Below are 17,853 nucleotides of genomic sequence, written 5' to 3'. Positions count from 1 at the left end.
CCGCGGACTGACGGAGGAGAGCAGCCTTTGGCGGCTGGCAGCTCCCGCCCGGGCGGAGGAGGAGGACGGGGCAGACCCTTGCCCCTCACGGCCACCACGGCCCCGCTCGCCTCAGCCCGTCCCGCCTTCCCCGCTGTCCCGCAACGGCGCATGCGCAGCGCTGCGGCCCCCTCGCCTTGCGCGGGCGGAAGTTCGCCTTTCTCCTTCCGGGCCGCGGGCCGGCGCTGGCGGAGGCGGGAACGCTTGAGGCCGGGCTGTGCCGGGCCGGGCTGGAGGCCGCTATGGAGAGGTGGGAGACGGCGGGAGAGGGAGGGAGGGGGGACGGGAAGGACACGGCACGACACACGGTGCCGGGGGGGGTGCGGGCCCCGCACCCGCGGGTGTGCTGTGATCTGACACATCCCGCTGTAGCGGCCGCGGAGGAGCGGTGCGCTGACGGTGCGGGCTGGAAGAGTTTCTGAGGGGTATCGAAGGCTTTTTTGTCACCCGGGAGCTTTGAACCTGCTTGATTTCTTCTGGAATGTGTCGATAGATTAAACTGAAGCTGTTAATTAGGCGGGAATCGTTGAGCCGGGCCTTGGCAGGGTGCTCTGCAGGCAGGGCCGTGTAGGCAGTCACGGCTGCGGCCTTCGCAGTCCACCGGCGGCTTCTCACTCGAGTTTTAGTGATTGTTACCCGGCTTTTAGCCCTTCTGCAAGACACGTGAACTTCCTCAATCTGTGGTGGTTCTGTGTATCTGAAGAAAAAAAACTCAAACGGTGACATCCAGTCATTCTTTAAATTTAATTTTTCAATTAGAAATTGTATTTTGTACGGTTGCATCTCTTACTGGCTTCTTTTTTTTTTTTTTTTAAATAAGATAATGTCTGTTGTGGTGTAGGAGGAACGAAGTGTGGGTTTTCAGACAAACCCATTGTCCTGAGCTGATGAGCAATACTAGACGTTCTGTAGAGGAAACTGGGCATCCGTACGAGAATTAGAGGTGCCTTATGCTTTGTTTAAGTTTCCCGGTTGTGGAGTTACTTGAAGCAACAAAAAAACCCTTGTTGTATGTTTTCCTTGGATTCACTTGCTTACTTTGTGTCTGTGGTGCTGTTCTCTAGAAATGATTTTGGAGACATGTTATCCCCCTGTGATGCAGAGATGGCCAGACCTGGATGGAAGCAAAGCTCTCAGAAAAGAGTTTCTAGTATCCTTTTTCTGTAAAGACTTTTTATCTTCTCTTTAATCATTGCTCGCTACGTTCACAAGGTGTGTGTATTTTTACCAGTGCTTTGATTTTGAGCATGTTGAGAATAGTTTTTAATTATACAGCAAGTTACTCTCTGGTTCTTACCCATTTAAAGTGAAGAATGTATGAATGTAATGTGAAATTGTTATTTGTGAGGTATTCTGTGGTCAAAATTTTGCTATTGAACTGTCTCATTTTCCCTTTTTGTAGTTTTTTTTCTTCTCTGTGTGGTATTTTCATGTATTAAGATGGAGAAAATTTCAAAAACAAAACTGATTGCAGTATCTAAAAACTAGTGGGGAAGGATATTAATGACTGACTGAAAGTGTGACTAGGAAATCTGGATGAGTTTCATTTAGAAAAATACTGCATTTTCAGCAACATAGTACATTACTTGGCCCTTACAGAAGAACTTAGGGGTGAACCAAAAGATGCAATTCTTTGCCTTTTCACAGAGTAGTATTTCCTCTGAGTGGAATTTTCTCTCTCCCTTCCTTTTCCCCACATTGTAGTCTCAAACCACATCAAAGCTGTTGTAGTGATGGCTCAGAACAGATTATTCAGTAGACTTCAGGGAAAGTAAAAGATTGTTGAAATGCTTGCATAATCAGTTCTTGACTATATTTAGATGGATTATTTCGATTGTGGGTTAAATATGATTGCAGGGGTGTTGCACTGCCTATCTCCTGAACTTGTGCCGTCACGTTTGTGTAGCATGGTGTTTTACAGTTTTTCATGGGCTTATGAACTCAGGTTGACGTCAGCCCAGAGAACTATGAGAGCCATAGCTGACATCTCTGAGTTTTTTGACAAAATAAAGTTTTCTTCACTCCATTATATCTTAATTTTGTGGGTTTATGCTGTTCTGCGTGTATTGTGTTATCAGAGTATTGTGATTATTCAGTATATCTTAACCTCCCATCCGCAGTAATAGCAAGAGGAGTGCACAGTCATAGATTTATATTTCCACAGAATTTTTTCCTCCACTTATTTACAATAAGAAAAAAATACCGTGTAATTTGACAGTTAATATAATGGTATTTTTCTGGTTATGACAGCAAAGGAATCCAGTACACTTGCTCGTCCTTCTGGTTTTTGCAAGCAGAATAAAATTAGTGAGATTATCCCTAAGAATCATGACGTTCTTGGACACTGATACAACATAGGATACTGAAACTTTTACACAACTACTTCTTGGTAAGCCACACCTGGAGCACTGAACCTAGTTGCTGACAGGAAAAGGCAAAGTAGAGCAACAGCCTAAAGTCATCAGCATCCTGAAACTGAGAACTTTTTTTTAAATACATTCAGTCTCAGATTTTCTTGTTATGGTTTATGCAGCATAAAGCAGTTCCTCATGGGGCAAAAGTATTCTCTTTGATCTGAGCAGTTATGAGAAGTGAGGAGTCCCAGACCTGCTGCACTCAGGCTTCTGAACTTTACCTTGCAGTGTCTCTTTTAGTCCACCAGCTTTTAAGCTTCTGGTGAAATGTTTTGTGACCTAACTCAGGCTCATGAACGGGACTTTCTGCTTTAATCTGAAAGACAAGATGTATAAGCTTCGTAATATTTGAGCTGCAGCAAATTATTTTTCCTTTCCAAGTATTCACAATTGTTTTGAATAGAGCTGAAAGCGTGTTTAGGAGAATGTTTCTTAACTTGTTTGTTAATCAGTTCTTACATCCCTGGATGACACTATTGGAAACATGACACCCAGAGGACAGCTGATTTCCCGAACTCCTAGTTCATTGCTTCGCCAGCCAGGTAAGAGTATTTTCTTTCTTTAGTGTTTAGTTAAAGGAATAATATGCTTGGACTTCATAATTGATAACAATTCATAACATTGAAAGACATGGATGTACTGTAGTGGGTCCAGTGAAGGGCCACAAAGTTGAGAAGAGCTGGGATTGTTTAGCCTGGGAAAGAGAAGGCTTGGGGAGGCGGAGGAGGGTCTTGTCAACGTGCATAAATACCTGATGGGAGGGAGTAAGAAGACAACCAGGCTCTTGGTGGCGTCCAGTGAAAAGACAAGAGGCAATAGGCACAACAGGATATACAGGGAATTCTGTTTAAACATAAGAAAACACTTTTTTACTGTAAGGGTGGTTGAACGCTAGAGCTGGTTGCCCAGACCGTCTGTGGAGTCTCAGTCCTTGGAGATAATGAAAGCTGACTGGACAAGGTCCTGAACAACCTTTTCTAGTTGACACTGCTTTGGGTGGGGGGCTTGGAGCGGTTGATCTCCAGAGGTTCCTTCCAACCTCAACTACTTGGTGATTCTGAAGTTAAACGTGTTTATAAATAGGGAAAAAAACACCTAGTAGCAGTCAACATATATGTTCATATGTTACATATTTATGCTATTGCTGAATGCCAATGGATTTTTGCCTTTCCATTTTTAGAGGGTGTTTGAGCTTCATTTTCTTTGTTTGGCACAAGAGTATGTCCAGTATCCTTTCAGTTTCTCTCAAGTACCATGTTGAAACTGATTCTTACTAGTCAGCAATCTAGTTTGTTGTGTTTCCTTCTTTTTCACAGCCTTCTTTTGGTTTTGCAGTAGCTTTTAATTCTTTGAGATAGTGTGTGGTGTCTCTTCAGGTATTTTTCCATCCTTGTTTTTGTGGCAGGTTAGTTCTGTTGCTGACCTTTCTACCATGTGTATTTATTGGCAAATGATTTCCCTCTCCACTAGCAGAAGAAGAAATTAGATGGCACACCTCACAGAAAGGCTGTGGAACCACACATGTTGGCTAGGGTCAGGTTGCCCTGAAACCTCCCAATCTCAACCCCTGTGTTCTGCATCAGCTGACACATATTAGGAGTGTGTTGAGGGTTATTCCCAAACTGGCACTGGTGCAAAGATAGTTACAGACAGACTGATTCTTCATGGTTTCTCGGGGTTCCTGGCAAGTTCTGTGTAGCCCCTGCTTGTTCTCATTTAGTGTAATATCTAGTGGCTTCTGCTTGGGTGGCCAGCAGCAAAGACAAATGCTGTTAGCATCAGCCTTCGTCTCGAGCACAAGCTACTTGTGTGTCAGCATTGGCAGCTCTTGCAGTGAAAGTGCAAGTTGTTCTTAGTGTTGACTTGACACTAAACATACTGTGAAAAGGTCTGTAATCCTTTAGAGCCTTCCTCAGTAGCTGTGGGTGAAATAAAGAAACACGCCTATTCCTTACATTTCCATGTCATCACCAGGGCTTACCTCCCTTTTCCTTGTCACAGTCTCTTCCTGTAGTCTTTATTTTGTCATCATTCAGACATTTATATAAGGGGTTCCTCTTTTTTTTGTCATCATCTAGCCTGTGTGTTTTCCATCAAGCTCCAAGAGCATGGTTGCACCTTCTGCTGCTCCACATCCTCCTTTCAGGACTGCTTGGAGATGGGTGATGTGTTAGTTGTTTTAAAAAGAGGAGCATTGTGTGTCATACTGTGATGGTCAGAGGGCACTTCAAAATCAAGTAACTCTTTTCCCACTTTTATCTTCAAATTAGAACATGTGTATACCATCTTGACCATTGTCTGTCTTCAGTGAAGATCTTTATTTCAGTTAGTGTTTTGATCTATCAGCTTGCCATGATTTTGTTGCTATGAAGTTTCTGTTTTGTCTATTTTCAGAAAGCTCAACAGTACAGAATTTCATAAGAGGTAGTGTACAGTTTGTTTTTGCAGCAGCTACCCCCAAACCATATAGGGAGTTGATGTCAGGTGAAAGTAGAGATCACAGGTGGAAAATACTCTGATCAAGAAGGTTTAATGTTGAGCAGTTCTGTTCATTTGTATGGCCAGTCAGCATAGAGATGTAACATCAGGAGATGTTACTAGACAGCATATACTCTGTAAACCTGCCATCTGTTTTTTAACAGACTTCAGAAGGAGACTTTCTGGTTTCTGAATAGTGATTCTCTCTGCAAACTTCCCTAAACAGCTGATGGTTATCCATGTATGTGCCTATGATCTGTGATAAACTTTCTTCAAACAGCACTTTGAGTGGACAGAGAGTCCTTCCAGAAGGTTTGCTATTTGCCATTCCTGCACTATTTAATCCAAAGACTTCTGCGCTTCTTCGTTACAACTGGATTTCTCCTTGGCACCCTGGCTTTCATCTGTTTTACCTCTGGCACTGCATTGTACAGATTTTCTGAGAGTCACAAGTGTCATCAGCTACATAGGCTAGAGCTACTTCTCTTTCAAACTGTCTGAAGATTCTGCAACAAACAAAGCATCGGCATTTTCACTCCTGTTTCTGTTCCCGTTGTACACTCCCATTCCTACAGTGGAACATTTAAAGTGTTCTTATGAAGTGCATCCATTATCTCCTCTCCTGAGGACAAGGTGTTTTTGCTTCCTTTGATGTCAGTTGCTCCTAATTGTGGCTTTGGGAGTATTAGAAACTGTATGTGAGGATTATTCAACATAGTTCTTTTCTGCCACCCTGTGAATTCTTAACCCTTGAGTCCATCGTGTCATATGGGTAGGGGGGGTTATAGCAGTTATTTTCTGGTACCATGGAGGAGAGAAGGATTATCCATTAACAATTTAAATGCTTTGATCTGCAACTTCAGAGTCAGACTGTTAATGCTAGTAGCCATAATTCTAGTTCAACAGATTGAAAATTGATTTGTCTCTTTGATCTTCAGTATACCTGACTTTCATGTCTCAAGAGTTTAGGGAAAGTTCATTGGGAACAAAACCTTTGGTTCTTCAACTTTCTCGATCTGTGTGAAACTGATGCATGGAAAACTAAATCTACCTATTGATACAAAGCCTTCTAAGGTCCCTGTACCTGTTTGCAATGACCTTGCCCCCTTATAATTTGAGGGTGTCAGAGATCTGATGAGATATACTCTTGGTGACCTTCAGGACCAGGGAAATTCCAAGAAAGTTCTTTTTACCTCAGGCACTGAAAAAAAAAAAGTGCCATAGGCATTTGATTTTCTGCTTCCAAACTGGATGGTCTGATAGAAACCCCGGACATCCTCTTTATTTTGTGGTTGTATATGCTGTTGTGGGCATCTTTGATGCCTCTGATTCCAGCAGTCCAAAAGGAAACATTAATTATCTCAATGCTGACTGAAGCTGTCTTGTTATCAAGAACTGCTGTTGAGGGTTGTACAAGCACTTCCCTCTCCAAATTTGCTACCAAAATGTTGGGACTAAGTGTCATTCCCTCTTTACCACTGTTGACACAGCTCCTGATTTGGCTGTCACTGTCAATGTTTTTAGGTGGCTTCCCAGGCTGTTTGTGATTGATAAGGGGACCAAAGCAGCTACTGTCTTGATGCAAATTTTGTGGTCTTTGGACTGTATGAAGGTCTGTTGTGGTGGAGCTCCCTGTTGTCATAGGCTGTGGCATTTATCATCTTGCACAGCAGTGTCTCCATTTTTAACATGGGTCAGATATTCCTGGGAACACCAGCCATTGCACTCATGTGCGGGATTATCTGGAGCAGATGTGGTGCTTGGCGGAGCAGACTTGTGGTTGCCTTTTGCTTTAAGGGTTTGGAGACCAATTTCCAAGGAAGAGTGACCTGAGATTTATTGCTATCTATGTTCATGGTGTGTGTTTACTAGTGAACTCTAGTAACTGAAGGTGTGTCGCATATTTGGTGCATATGTACACTCGCATTCAACCTGGCTTCAGAATTCTATCTGGAATGCTTCTGGACTTGAGGAGGAACTGAAATGACAGTAGATGGGCTTTGTCTTTATGTTTATACATGCCCTACTTGAAAAACTAGGGCTTGAGTATGCTCCAGACTTGGTTAACAGGGTGTTTGTATAACTCCAGCGTAACTAGATATGTAGATTATTAAGTTCCATTATTGATAATTAACCTTATTTCTAAGTGTTGTTGGGCCTAAGACTTCTTTTCTTTTATAATTGGCATTTGTGGCTTTGGTACAAGCCTTCTGATGGAAGGAAAATGAAGATGGACAGGAGCAAGTTATTTCTTCATCAGGTTGGTTTGTCTGTTTCTTGTGTGACGGAGTAGGATTTCATAAATACTTCAATCTCCATTATAAGATTTCTTTTGGACCTCCTTGATAGAGCATAGTGGCCTTAAATACTTTTTCTTTTCAGAAAAGGCACGGTCTCTTTCAACTACTGCACTAACTCGAAGCTCCATGAAGCCATCAGATATGTCTGCCATCCTGGGAACAGGAGGGAAATCTCCTCTGATTCTACCAACTCCTGGACTTTTTGGCAATCTATCAATGGTAAGATGGTTAGAGCACCTTTTTCTCTTCTTGTTCCTGTGAAACTTACAAGAAACTACAAGTTTACAGTGTTTCAGTGGTGTTTGCACCAAGGACAAACTGTGGGTGGTACAAGCTTGCTAGAACTACTATTGCTGCTTGCTACTAATATTTATTACTGTGGTGTTCTTTGAGATGATGTGGTGAGGAATAGTGGGGGGGTTTAAGGACTTGCTAAATACACCATGTGTGTTAAGCTAGTCCTTATAACATCAGCTTGTAACTACAAAAATCCTGACTTTGCTTGTTTACAAATTCTTCAAAGACAATTGTTCTATGTCAGCAAGTTAAACCTTCAGAATTTTTCTTATTTTAGCACTCTCCAGTATTAGGCTTCACTTGGATGTTAAAGTTTGGACTTCAAAGAACAAGCTCTTCTGATGACTTTTCAGATGATAATTATCTTCTACTGTAATGTCTTTGGAAAAACACTGATTAGAAAAGTTATCAGTAGGGACGTCTGAAGTATTTTATCTCTGTTTATTTTTAAATTAACTCAAAACAAGTTAAGATGTCTTTCTGTATGTGCATTTTAATTCATTCTCCCTTCTAGTTGTTTCTATAGTTTGTTACAGTCCATTTGTTTCTTTAAATTATCAGGTTCTGGGGCCTAGTTGACCAACATGTATACAGCTCTTAGCAGTGCCACTTTTCCTCTGATTCAGAGCCTCTTGTCATTCTGTAACTAGTGTTTTGTGAGTGGACTACATTTTAGGTTAGCATTCAGTGCTCTGATTTGAATCCTGTTTAGATTAGCAGGGTGAAACTTGGGACTAGACAAAGGCTTTCACAGGAGGGTGATGGAAAAAGGACTTAAAATTATGTCTTGTGGAAATTTACTTGCTGGTAGATAAGAACACTTATCAGCCCTTTTTGCATTTCCCACAGAGACCCGAAATGATTTTACAGGAACTGAGTTTCTTGTTATTTTTACTCTGCAGTCAGAGTGCTTATAGCATTCTGTTCTGGTTGGCTAGAGGGCTGTAATGGCAGAGAGAGATCAGACAAGAGGGATACTGTGGTAGAAACTGGGGCATAAAAGGAAGAGTAACAGGTATATGTCCAGAGTTTTTGAATATACTTAAGCGACTGCTACAGCAATGTCATCTGGTTCCCTGCTTGTACTTTTTGGGTGGGACCATTTTAAGAGTGGAAAAAAGAATCAACCAGTGGCACATCTCTAGGTCTTTGTATAGCATTAATTGCTGCTGAGAAAGCAATTGCTGTCATGGAAACAGCTACAGGAAGCTGTCCTCTCAGTGCAGTGTATGTACAGTCTATCTTCTCTTTTGGCCATTTTGCTGCTCTGATGTCAGATACGTTATCAAATACCTACCCTGAAATACCCCCCACAAAGTATAGGTATGTCATTATTTCCCCCTTTAATATTCTGATACTTGTTATTATTTTAAACATGTATTGCTTCATTTGATTAACTGGTTTTGAGCAGTTCACCAGAAGGTTGAAAGACTGGTAAATGGTTCTGATTCAAATTTTAACTATTTTGCTTAACTTTTCACAGCTGCTTTACGACCTAGTCAATGTTATTCTATCTTTTTACTTCAAACGACAAAATACTAAGTAAACATTTAGCATAATAGAAATGAAAGTTTAGAGTGATGTATTTGTTTTAAGATGAAAAGTGATACATGGTGTTTTAAAGTAGACAGTCTTATTAGATTAGCTTCTACTTGAGTATTTCCTGAGGAAAAAAAAAAAGATAATTTCCTTTTCCCAGATTAAAATTTATCTTTTCAGAGCTGTTTGTTAAAGGCATAGTTGCACCTTATCTAAAGGCAGTTATTTCATTATTAGGTTTTTAGGATTGCTCTGTTTATACCATTCATATAGAAGGGAGAAACTTGGAGCTAGGCTTATAATAGTCTGAGATGGCTATTTATTTTCCTTATGTTCTTGTTTTGCTTTTAGTTGGATGAAAGTAGCTGGACAATGGCACTCTCGCCTCAGCAGACAGGAAAGTTCGTAAATCTAGACATGTCCAATACGACAGAAGATGTCACTATGAGTGCTGTACTGTTGCGTGAGGATGATCCTGGGGAAGCTGGTGAGACAATCTGAAATTTTCATAATAATTGACGACATTTTTTATTAGTGGGATATAAATACATATGTTCTTTTTTTTCTGTATTATTTTGCTGATATTCCTTTGTCAAAAACAGTCTAGTTAAAAAAGTTCAGAAAGTTAATCTCTTCCAGTTATGGGAGTTTTGAGACTTTGTGTCTTCTGTGGAACCTGATGGCACAAATGGGGTGCTTGCTCTGGTGACGTGAGATGCCAACTGGATTAGTTTTGTGGAGATATGCAAATGATTTTTTTGTTAAAACTTTTGCAGATGACAGGTTTACAGCAAAAGTTTTTTTAAGTATTTGACTTACCTCGTAGCTTCTGTGTATCTTAACTATCTTAGCTGATAAGTTCTTCTGACTTTATGGGATATAAACAGTTCATATCATCATTGTTTTCATTTAGATTTACGAAAGATGATATGCCTTGTTATCAGAACGATTTTTTTTGTAGTCTGTTGGGGTTTTTTTTACCAAATTGTGTCTGACTAATATGGCTGTTTCTTCTTAAATCTGTTCTAGCTACTATGAGCATGTACTCAGATTTTCTGCATTCCTTCTTGAAACATACATCAACTACCATTTTTGATCTTGTGGATGAGTATGAAAGTATTTGTAACAGTCAGGTAAGTAGTTTGCTTGGGGTTTTGTTCACTTTATTTTACAGTCCCTTCCCAAAGTAGTATTGCTGTTTTTCTTTAAGCTGAGAAGTAATAGTGCTTAACATAGACACTTTAAATCTTCCAGCTGGTTGCAGTCTTATGAGTCACTGAACACTAGCACTGAATAGTATCTCTTTCCTCATACACTACTTTGGCACAGGAATACCCATTGTGTAGCTTGCTGAATACTAAAAATGTCATCTGGCTGCCATTCCACTACAAGTGTCAAGTGACAATAAACATGAGCAGATGTATAGATTTTTTTGTTGTTGTTAATGATAATAAGATGGATTAAAATGTTCTTATTTCTCTCAGGTATAAATAAATAAAATCATTGTATTATGATGCTTTAAGTGTTTTCTGCTACATTACTAACAAGCTGGCAGTAGAGGGCTCAACATTAGCTTTAAAGTGTCTCTGCTTTTAGACATAGTTTTTTATTTGATTGGCTGTTGACCGACGGTTCAGGATCAGCGGGGATTGACAGTTTGAAAGGAAGAAACTATGATGCTTCTATCAATAAGTGTTGATCATAAAAGAGATAGGTAGGCAGGTAATTTTTTTAAAGAGACTTCATACCTCTGTCTATTGTTAAGAAAGCGCATTCTTGGTAGAAGGTTGCTAGCCCTGTTTTGTGCAAATTTGTTGTTGGGGCTGGCTAAGTTGGAGAATGCTGAGATCTTTAATGAGGCATGTACCACAACTGTGTTCCCAAGCGGGAAGCAGACAAGAGAAGGAAAATAAATGTGAACTTGATTATTTTATGAGATGGTGGAACTTCCGAGCTTAAATGGAAAAGAAAGTCTCTTCCATTCCTCCTGTTAGAGTATGTGGATAGCATCTATAAGATCATGGAACATAGAGTGGTTGTTTTAAGCCATGTGGAATTGGGGGGAGTTGACTGCATGTTACCATACAAAAGTAGAGCGAAGGATGCTGCTCCAAGGATTGGCTTGGATGTTGCTGAGGGGGCTTGAGATGGGGGTGGAGGGGCAGCCCTGAGCTCTCATGCTGCCTCTCCGCTGTACCCTGAGATCAGCCCAGTGGCTCCTAGCAGCCATCAACTCTTTTCATATTTTCTGGGAGGTGATAGAAGGGAACAGAAGATCATGTTCCTCTCTTGCATCGTGATGGTACACATCATTCTTTTCTCCAAATCTATTGCTCACCTCCCACTTGAAAACTGATGGAGATATTGATGCCTGACAAATTGGGTACTCCTAAAATGTAAGAGTTTGGGGCTGTTCTCAGAAGTAGGAGGAGCTCTGGAACTAGCTACTGATGGAGAAGACTTTATTGTCCAAATTTTCTTCATAATAAATAAAGGAAAAGATAATAGAATTTCTTTTTTGTGATACTGTAAATTATGTGGTAACCAACAGTTTGGGTTTCCTCATTTAACAGAGCTAGAAAGGAAAGGTTATCTTTCTGGCACTGATAAAAGCATAAATGCTGTCGCAAATACCAGTAGGGCTGACTTTATGACTTTGTTTGGTATTGATGTATATGGAAAAAAAGTTGGGGATTTTGGTGGTTTGTTTTTTGTGTGGTCTGTTTTTTTCAGTTTTTTTCAATGGTTGTCTTCTCTACCTCCCAGTCTTCTGCTGCTTTTTAATTGATCAACATAAGCTGTTTTTATCCTGGCGTTGTACAGTGCATTGCAAAACAAAGCTGCTCTCTTGGTTTATGGCCTCTAGGCTGTGTTAATATTATTTTTATTAATAATTAAGGGAATTTATGGTATGGAGTATCATTTACCTATTTTGGAGAGATGGTAATCAAACTTAGTTGTTGAAAGCATTCAGGATAATGAAAAGATTGCTGTAATGGCTTAGGAAAAAAATACAATGATGGACAATATTAACTATGCATAAATTTATTTACCTCAGGTGAATATACTAGGGAAAATAGTTTATCGGGCAACTCCTGGACAGCAAAAGTTTTCAAAAACTGCCAGTGTGTTGTGGCTTCTCAAGCAGGAGATGGTAACTTGGAGACTGTTGTCCTCGCTTTATAGGTAATTCCTTTGAAATGCATGTTATGTTTTTACACTGACCTGACTTTCTTGGATATATTTTTTATGAGTTTATAAATACAGAGTGAGGCAATTAAGTTCCTATTAATAATCTGTTTATGGAACTAGGTGCTGATATATATGTCTATTTATTATCTATTTACAGAAATGAAAGTTGTAAATGGGCCTATTCTTATTACCTTTGCAACTTCTGGTATCTTTTTAAAAGAACATTTTTGTAATGCTATTTTTAAGGGCTTTCACTTATGCATTCTGCTGAATTTTCTCAGCTTTATTTTAATCATTAACGTTTTGCACTTTTATTTCTAGAGACAGAATACAGTCTGCACTGGAAGATGAAACTGCATTTGATATCACAGTAAGCTTGGACTTCTGGGAGGTTTTTTTAAACTATATAATGAGCTAAATACAAGCTAAGTGCTTGCATTTTATTTTTAGAATCTCAATATTGCAGTCACTCAAAATTCAAAGGTGAAGGAAGGAATGTGAACAAAAAATGAGACTGATTTGATTTTTATCAAGACAAATATTAAATTATTTCATATATTGTGAAAAGTTAATTTGAATATTCAATTCTGAAAAGAAAATGCTAGTGTAAAAAATATTATAAACTATACTTTGTTTTATTTCCTTAAGTATTCCATATACACTTGGAAAATCCACTAGAAATAACTATTTCTTTTTAAAAGTTGCATCAGTAGCTGTAATGTTCCCATAGGTCAGAGATAATTTTGCTTTGCCTAAAAGAAGAACATGTGCTCTCAAGCTGTCTAGCCTTTGCAATCCTGATTCCAATTTGTCTCAAGAGAAATCCAAATTTTTTAGCATTCTTCTTTCAGCTGTAGTCTTCTTGTCTATGTCAATATAGTGCTTCCAGCTGTTGCTGCCAGAATATGCTTAGGAAGGCAAAACAATAAGTAAAGTGACTCTGCCTTTGTAAAATTTATGATCGCAGTTGCTTTTTTCTCAGTCATAAAATAGCTTCCTCTAGGATTCCCACTGCTAAGTTGTCACTATTAAATTAAACACTGTTGTGCCAAAAAACAGTCTCCTCCTACCTGTGTTTTTTAGGAAAATGCATCTTCTGTTCTCTTTTTGTTACAAGTCTAATGAAAGCTAAATTAATGCAGGAGAGCAGATAGAAGGATCAGGGTTCTGGGATTAGTTTTTTGGGGTTTTGGAGGGTTTTTTTGCTTGTTCATGTTAAGTGTGCGTATGGTCTTGGAAAATGTCATCTTTTTTATGTATACAGTAATAAATGGGATTTAGGATAATATGAGTGCAGTCAGTGGAATCAATGGATCTACTATGTAGAATCTTTCTGTGGTCATACATTTGTGAATTATATTCTGAATCTCATTTTTACAGTTTTTAGTGTAACTGGATGTAAAAGATCATCCAAATAAAACAAATGTATAGTGTCATCCATTTTTAAAAAGGGGGTAGGGGAGAGGTAGCATACTGAACTTGTAGAAAGTTTATGAGTTAGTATGTGTCCAGTTTGGTATTCGTGGGTTTGTGACGAGTTTTCTTTTCCATGAAGTAATAATCAGCTTTTTCTTAAATAGGTTTTAACTGCTAGTGAAAAAACGAATGTAGACAACTTGTTTCAGAAAGATTCACTTGTTCGACAAAGCCAGGTATGATGGAAAGTTTTTAAGATGAGAATGGAAAATAGATCAGTGGACACTTAAATGTTTATACCACTAATGTTCTATGCACTTTTTAAAGCTGTTTCTAATACTTTTTTTTTTTATATTCACTGAAGTGTGTTGGTCTTTGTATGCGTAAAAATAATGCTCTTTAGTTTCTCAAGATCAGAAATGTTTTTCAGGCTAGCTTGGAGAGGATGGAAGGCTGAGAGCTATTCCCATTTGGCTCATCTGTTACTGTTGATGGTGATTAATAAACTATTAAATAGCACTGTAGTAACTGCAGCATCTAGTGAAAAATAGAGATCAAGTGCCTAAACAACCTTCATATTGGATACTTTCAAAGTGGAATAGTCTTCAGGATGTGTACGCCTTTGGTTACCATGTAGATAATGAGTACATCCAGAGATGAGAGGAGGGCAGTTAAAATATTATTTGTTACATGTTTGTTTTAAAAATGCAATTTAATTTTATTCCAGCTGGTGGTAGATTGGCTAGAGAGCATTGCCAAGGATGAAATTGGGGACTTTTCCGATAATATTGAGTTTTATGCAAAATCTGTATATTGGTGAGTTCAGATTTCTTTGATTGTATACGTGCTCCCATCGAGTGTAAGATTCGCATGCACAGACACAGAATCACTCTTAAAAAAGAAGTGGATTTTAAAAAGTTGTTCAGTTCATTCACTTCTTTTCTTTAAATTCTTAGATGTAAAAATTGAGATTTTGTACCCATCCACTGAAGTGTATCTTCTCAAAAGTCAGTTACTGCTTTTGGGAGGCGAGGATGAAAGGAAAACCATCAAAGCAACTTAATTTAATCTTAACCTGGATGCAGATTTGATTTTTTCATAATAAGGCACAATAAGAGATGGTCACCTGCTGATCAGCCTATTATTTATGCTGGATAAAACTATTTTTATTATGTGTTTCTCAGGTGGTCACTTATTTGTCTGGCTTTAATTTTTACATAAATTTTTGTTTAAGTTCTTGTCATCACTTTGTGTCACTGACCCTTCACCAGAAGCCGTTATTGTCATCTTTATTATCAGTGATGGGTTTTATGGCAGAAAAGACCAAAGACTACCTTTCATGCTAGATGCCTAGAATAAATCTGCTTTTAATGGCCAGTGAATACAGGCTTTTGGAATCATGTGTTCATCCTAAGTTGAATTTCTGTCCTAGACTGACTTTATAGTGAATGCTAGTGGGAAGTTTTGCTCATGCAGAAATCAATTCGTAGTTAAATACAGGAATGATTGAAATTATGGATGCTTTTGAAAGAAATCAAAGATACATGTATTGATTCTAATATTGTACTTCTTGTGAAATGCTCCATTTTCACAACAGTAACACAGTCCGTTGATAAACCAAGCAAACCAAGCATGTGTCTTCTGTAACCATATTCCATGTAACAAAAAATATCTTTCAATATTTGTGTCTCATTAAAAGATGCTTGCTAAAAAAGCATTTTTCTGAAAAGCATTTCACTACTTTCAGGGAGAACACACTACATACCCTGAAGCAGCGACAGTTAAGTACATACATTGGAAGTTCTCGAGCTCTGGTCACAGAGTTGGTAAGTATTATTTAAAAATAAGGTTTGGTTTCAAAATGGGTTAGAGAGAGCACATATGCTATTTTCACAGCCTTCCACCAGCTTTTAGATAGTTGTACTATCCAAAAGTAGTAGTACTATCTGAAAATTAGTACAGAAATTGTGAGGCAGGGCACCTCTGGAGTTCCTTTTGGGATATGTGGACTTCTATTTTCTTTCAGCAGTCACTTCCATACCCCCACCCGCCATCACAGGTGTCTGTGGTCTATTTGAAGTAAATGGCTTTATTAGTACTTTTTATGTCTGAAACAAACTCATTTTCCTAACCAGAAAAGCTTATAAAACTGTTTGGAAGCCCTTGCAGGTCAGGGCATGCTGTCTTTATGCAGTAACTAGTACAATGAAACCAAGTCCTTATGGGATTCCTTGAGAGTTACTATAGTAAAAGCTAATAGAAGAGAAGTTAAGGAGAGAAAGGACTGTCTGGTAGAAGGAGGTAATGAACTGTCTCAGTGACAGCAAAGCAGTCGTAGAAGAGTAATTCAATTGGGCAGTGATCTGAGGTATTTATTGACTGACTTGAGAAAATCTGTTTGGATTAAGTAGAAGCAAGTACAGCTGTTGTGAAAAGCCTTCTCAATCAGAAGGTGGAGGAGGAGGAACAGTTTGGTATGTAGAGAGGCAGAAGGGGAAAGGATGTCTGAAGGTGAGAAGAGCTGGAAGACGAGAAGTTTGGGGCAAAAAACAAGGTGGTGGAGTAAATAAATTGCAATGGCTCCTTCTGATAGGAACAGTGACAGAAGAGGAATAAAAGAAATGAGAGAGGAAAGACGGGGAAGTATCATGCTAGATATTACATGGGTTGTACAGATTGTTGTACCAATGTGAAAAAGTGACTCCAAATTATAAAACAGTGCAGAAAATCATCGGAAGAGGCATACAGGCATCGTGTGAATGGATGGTGACTTTTTTCCTTGCAGGATCCAGATGCTCCTATAAGACAGAAACTGCCACTTGATGATTTGGACCGAGAAGATGATGCGAGGTTATTGAAGTATCTCTTCACTCTCATCAGAGCAGGAATGACAGATGAGGTAAGCTGCAGAAAGTTATAGTATCTTCTTGGTTAACTAGTGTAACTTATTTAAATCTCTACTGTTAAGGCTAATGAAAAGCTGTATACTAAAATGTCTGTTTAAATTTGGCTTGTAGTGATTTAATTTTCAATTTATTATCAGTACTGACAGTGATGGACTGCTAAATTAGTATTTTAATAAAATCTTCCATTTAGTTAAGTAATTTTGGGTGTAGAATACATGTTATGGAAAAGATGATGCATCTTTGCTTTTTTTGGTTGCTTGACAGTGTTTTTTTACTGTAGTGGCTTGATACTAAACACTGCCAGAAAAACACACAGAATGTTTCAAAGAACTTCCTAACTGCATCTCTAAAAATCAATGGATTATCATACAGGCTTCCTTCTAGATATATTAGAGTAGAACACACTTGCAATTTTAACTAGACAGAGAGGTTTGATGTATGCTTTTCTTAGAAATAGCATTAAATTAAGCAAACTTCACTTGCTCTACTCCTCTAATGTTCCCTTGGGTATATAATCTGAGTGGAATTGAGGAAGAGAGTCAGGCCTATTTTTATCACCTTGTTGTACAAACAGTTGCAATGACACATTTCGAGGTGTGTCCCAGGACTGAGAACTGGGGGCCAGTGCACAAGCTCCATAGGTTAATACCACCATCAGAAGAAACGTGGTTATTCACAGTGGTTACTTTCTTAGTTAAAACAATTTTTTCTTTCTTGCTTTCTACCTTTTGTTTTCTTACCTTTGTTGTTTGGCAGGGTCTTCAGCAGTGAAAACTCTGATAGACTTTATCTGAGTATTCTAGAAAGCACGTTATTATCCCCCATTAACTCTTTCACTTTAAGTCTGCTTGTTCCACCACCTTAGAGAATATATGACATGTATACTTTGCATTAATCCTTAGCTGAGTAACATCCAGGCAATTTCAGTCCTAAAGCTGTTCTGAACAACAATTCCCAGTTGTGAAGTGACTTTCATGATTTAATCATGTAAATATTTGTATTGTGGTGTTGTCTAAAGGCCTCAGCTGGAAACTGATTCCCTTACACTAGGCTTTATGTATGTATAATGACATTTGAGTAATGAGGGGGAAAAAAAGGGACTTGAGATTCTTGTGCCCAAGACCTTAGACTTAGGAATATGGTTACTTGCTAGTATTCTGTTCCAATATGGTGCACGTCCATTAATTTTCTGATAGTATAGGCAAATGAGCATGTTGCTGCAGGGCAATATGAATATAAATTTGCAGCATCAGTTGTTCTGCAGTCGCTGCT

The 17,853-nt window shown here is 38.8% G+C and overlaps 1 protein-coding gene across 2 annotated transcripts in view; it reads left to right on the top strand.

The window, feature by feature from the left end:
* Positions 1–185: 185 nt before the first annotated feature.
* The window catches only part of NUP107 (nucleoporin 107), a 31,477-nt gene continuing 13,809 nt past the window's right edge, over positions 186–17,853 (top strand). Inside the window, exons 1-12 of one of the 2 annotated variants that reach the window (XM_030002978.2) lie at positions 186–289; positions 1,104–1,189; positions 2,906–2,995; positions 7,314–7,450; positions 9,419–9,554; positions 10,097–10,200; positions 12,126–12,253; positions 12,581–12,629; positions 13,840–13,911; positions 14,403–14,491; positions 15,423–15,501; positions 16,461–16,574. In XM_030002978.2, coding sequence (XP_029858838.1) covers positions 282–289; positions 1,104–1,189; positions 2,906–2,995; positions 7,314–7,450; positions 9,419–9,554; positions 10,097–10,200; positions 12,126–12,253; positions 12,581–12,629; positions 13,840–13,911; positions 14,403–14,491; positions 15,423–15,501; positions 16,461–16,574 — 1,092 coding nt within the window. In that variant the 5' untranslated portion in view covers positions 186–281. Of the gene's footprint in view, positions 290–1,103; positions 1,190–2,905; positions 2,996–7,137; positions 7,192–7,313; positions 7,451–9,418; positions 9,555–10,096; positions 10,201–12,125; positions 12,254–12,580; positions 12,630–13,839; positions 13,912–14,402; positions 14,492–15,422; positions 15,502–16,460; positions 16,575–17,853 lie in introns of those variants that run through there. The other variant, XM_041120526.1, reaches the window with a different exon arrangement.

Source organism: Aquila chrysaetos, chromosome 26 (assembly GCF_900496995.4).
Source record: "Aquila chrysaetos chrysaetos chromosome 26, bAquChr1.4, whole genome shotgun sequence".
In the NCBI taxonomy this organism is placed as follows: domain Eukaryota; kingdom Metazoa; phylum Chordata; class Aves; order Accipitriformes; family Accipitridae; genus Aquila; species Aquila chrysaetos.
The sequence above is the reverse complement of the archived record's forward strand: the minus strand, read 5'-3'. Positions and strand labels throughout refer to the sequence as shown.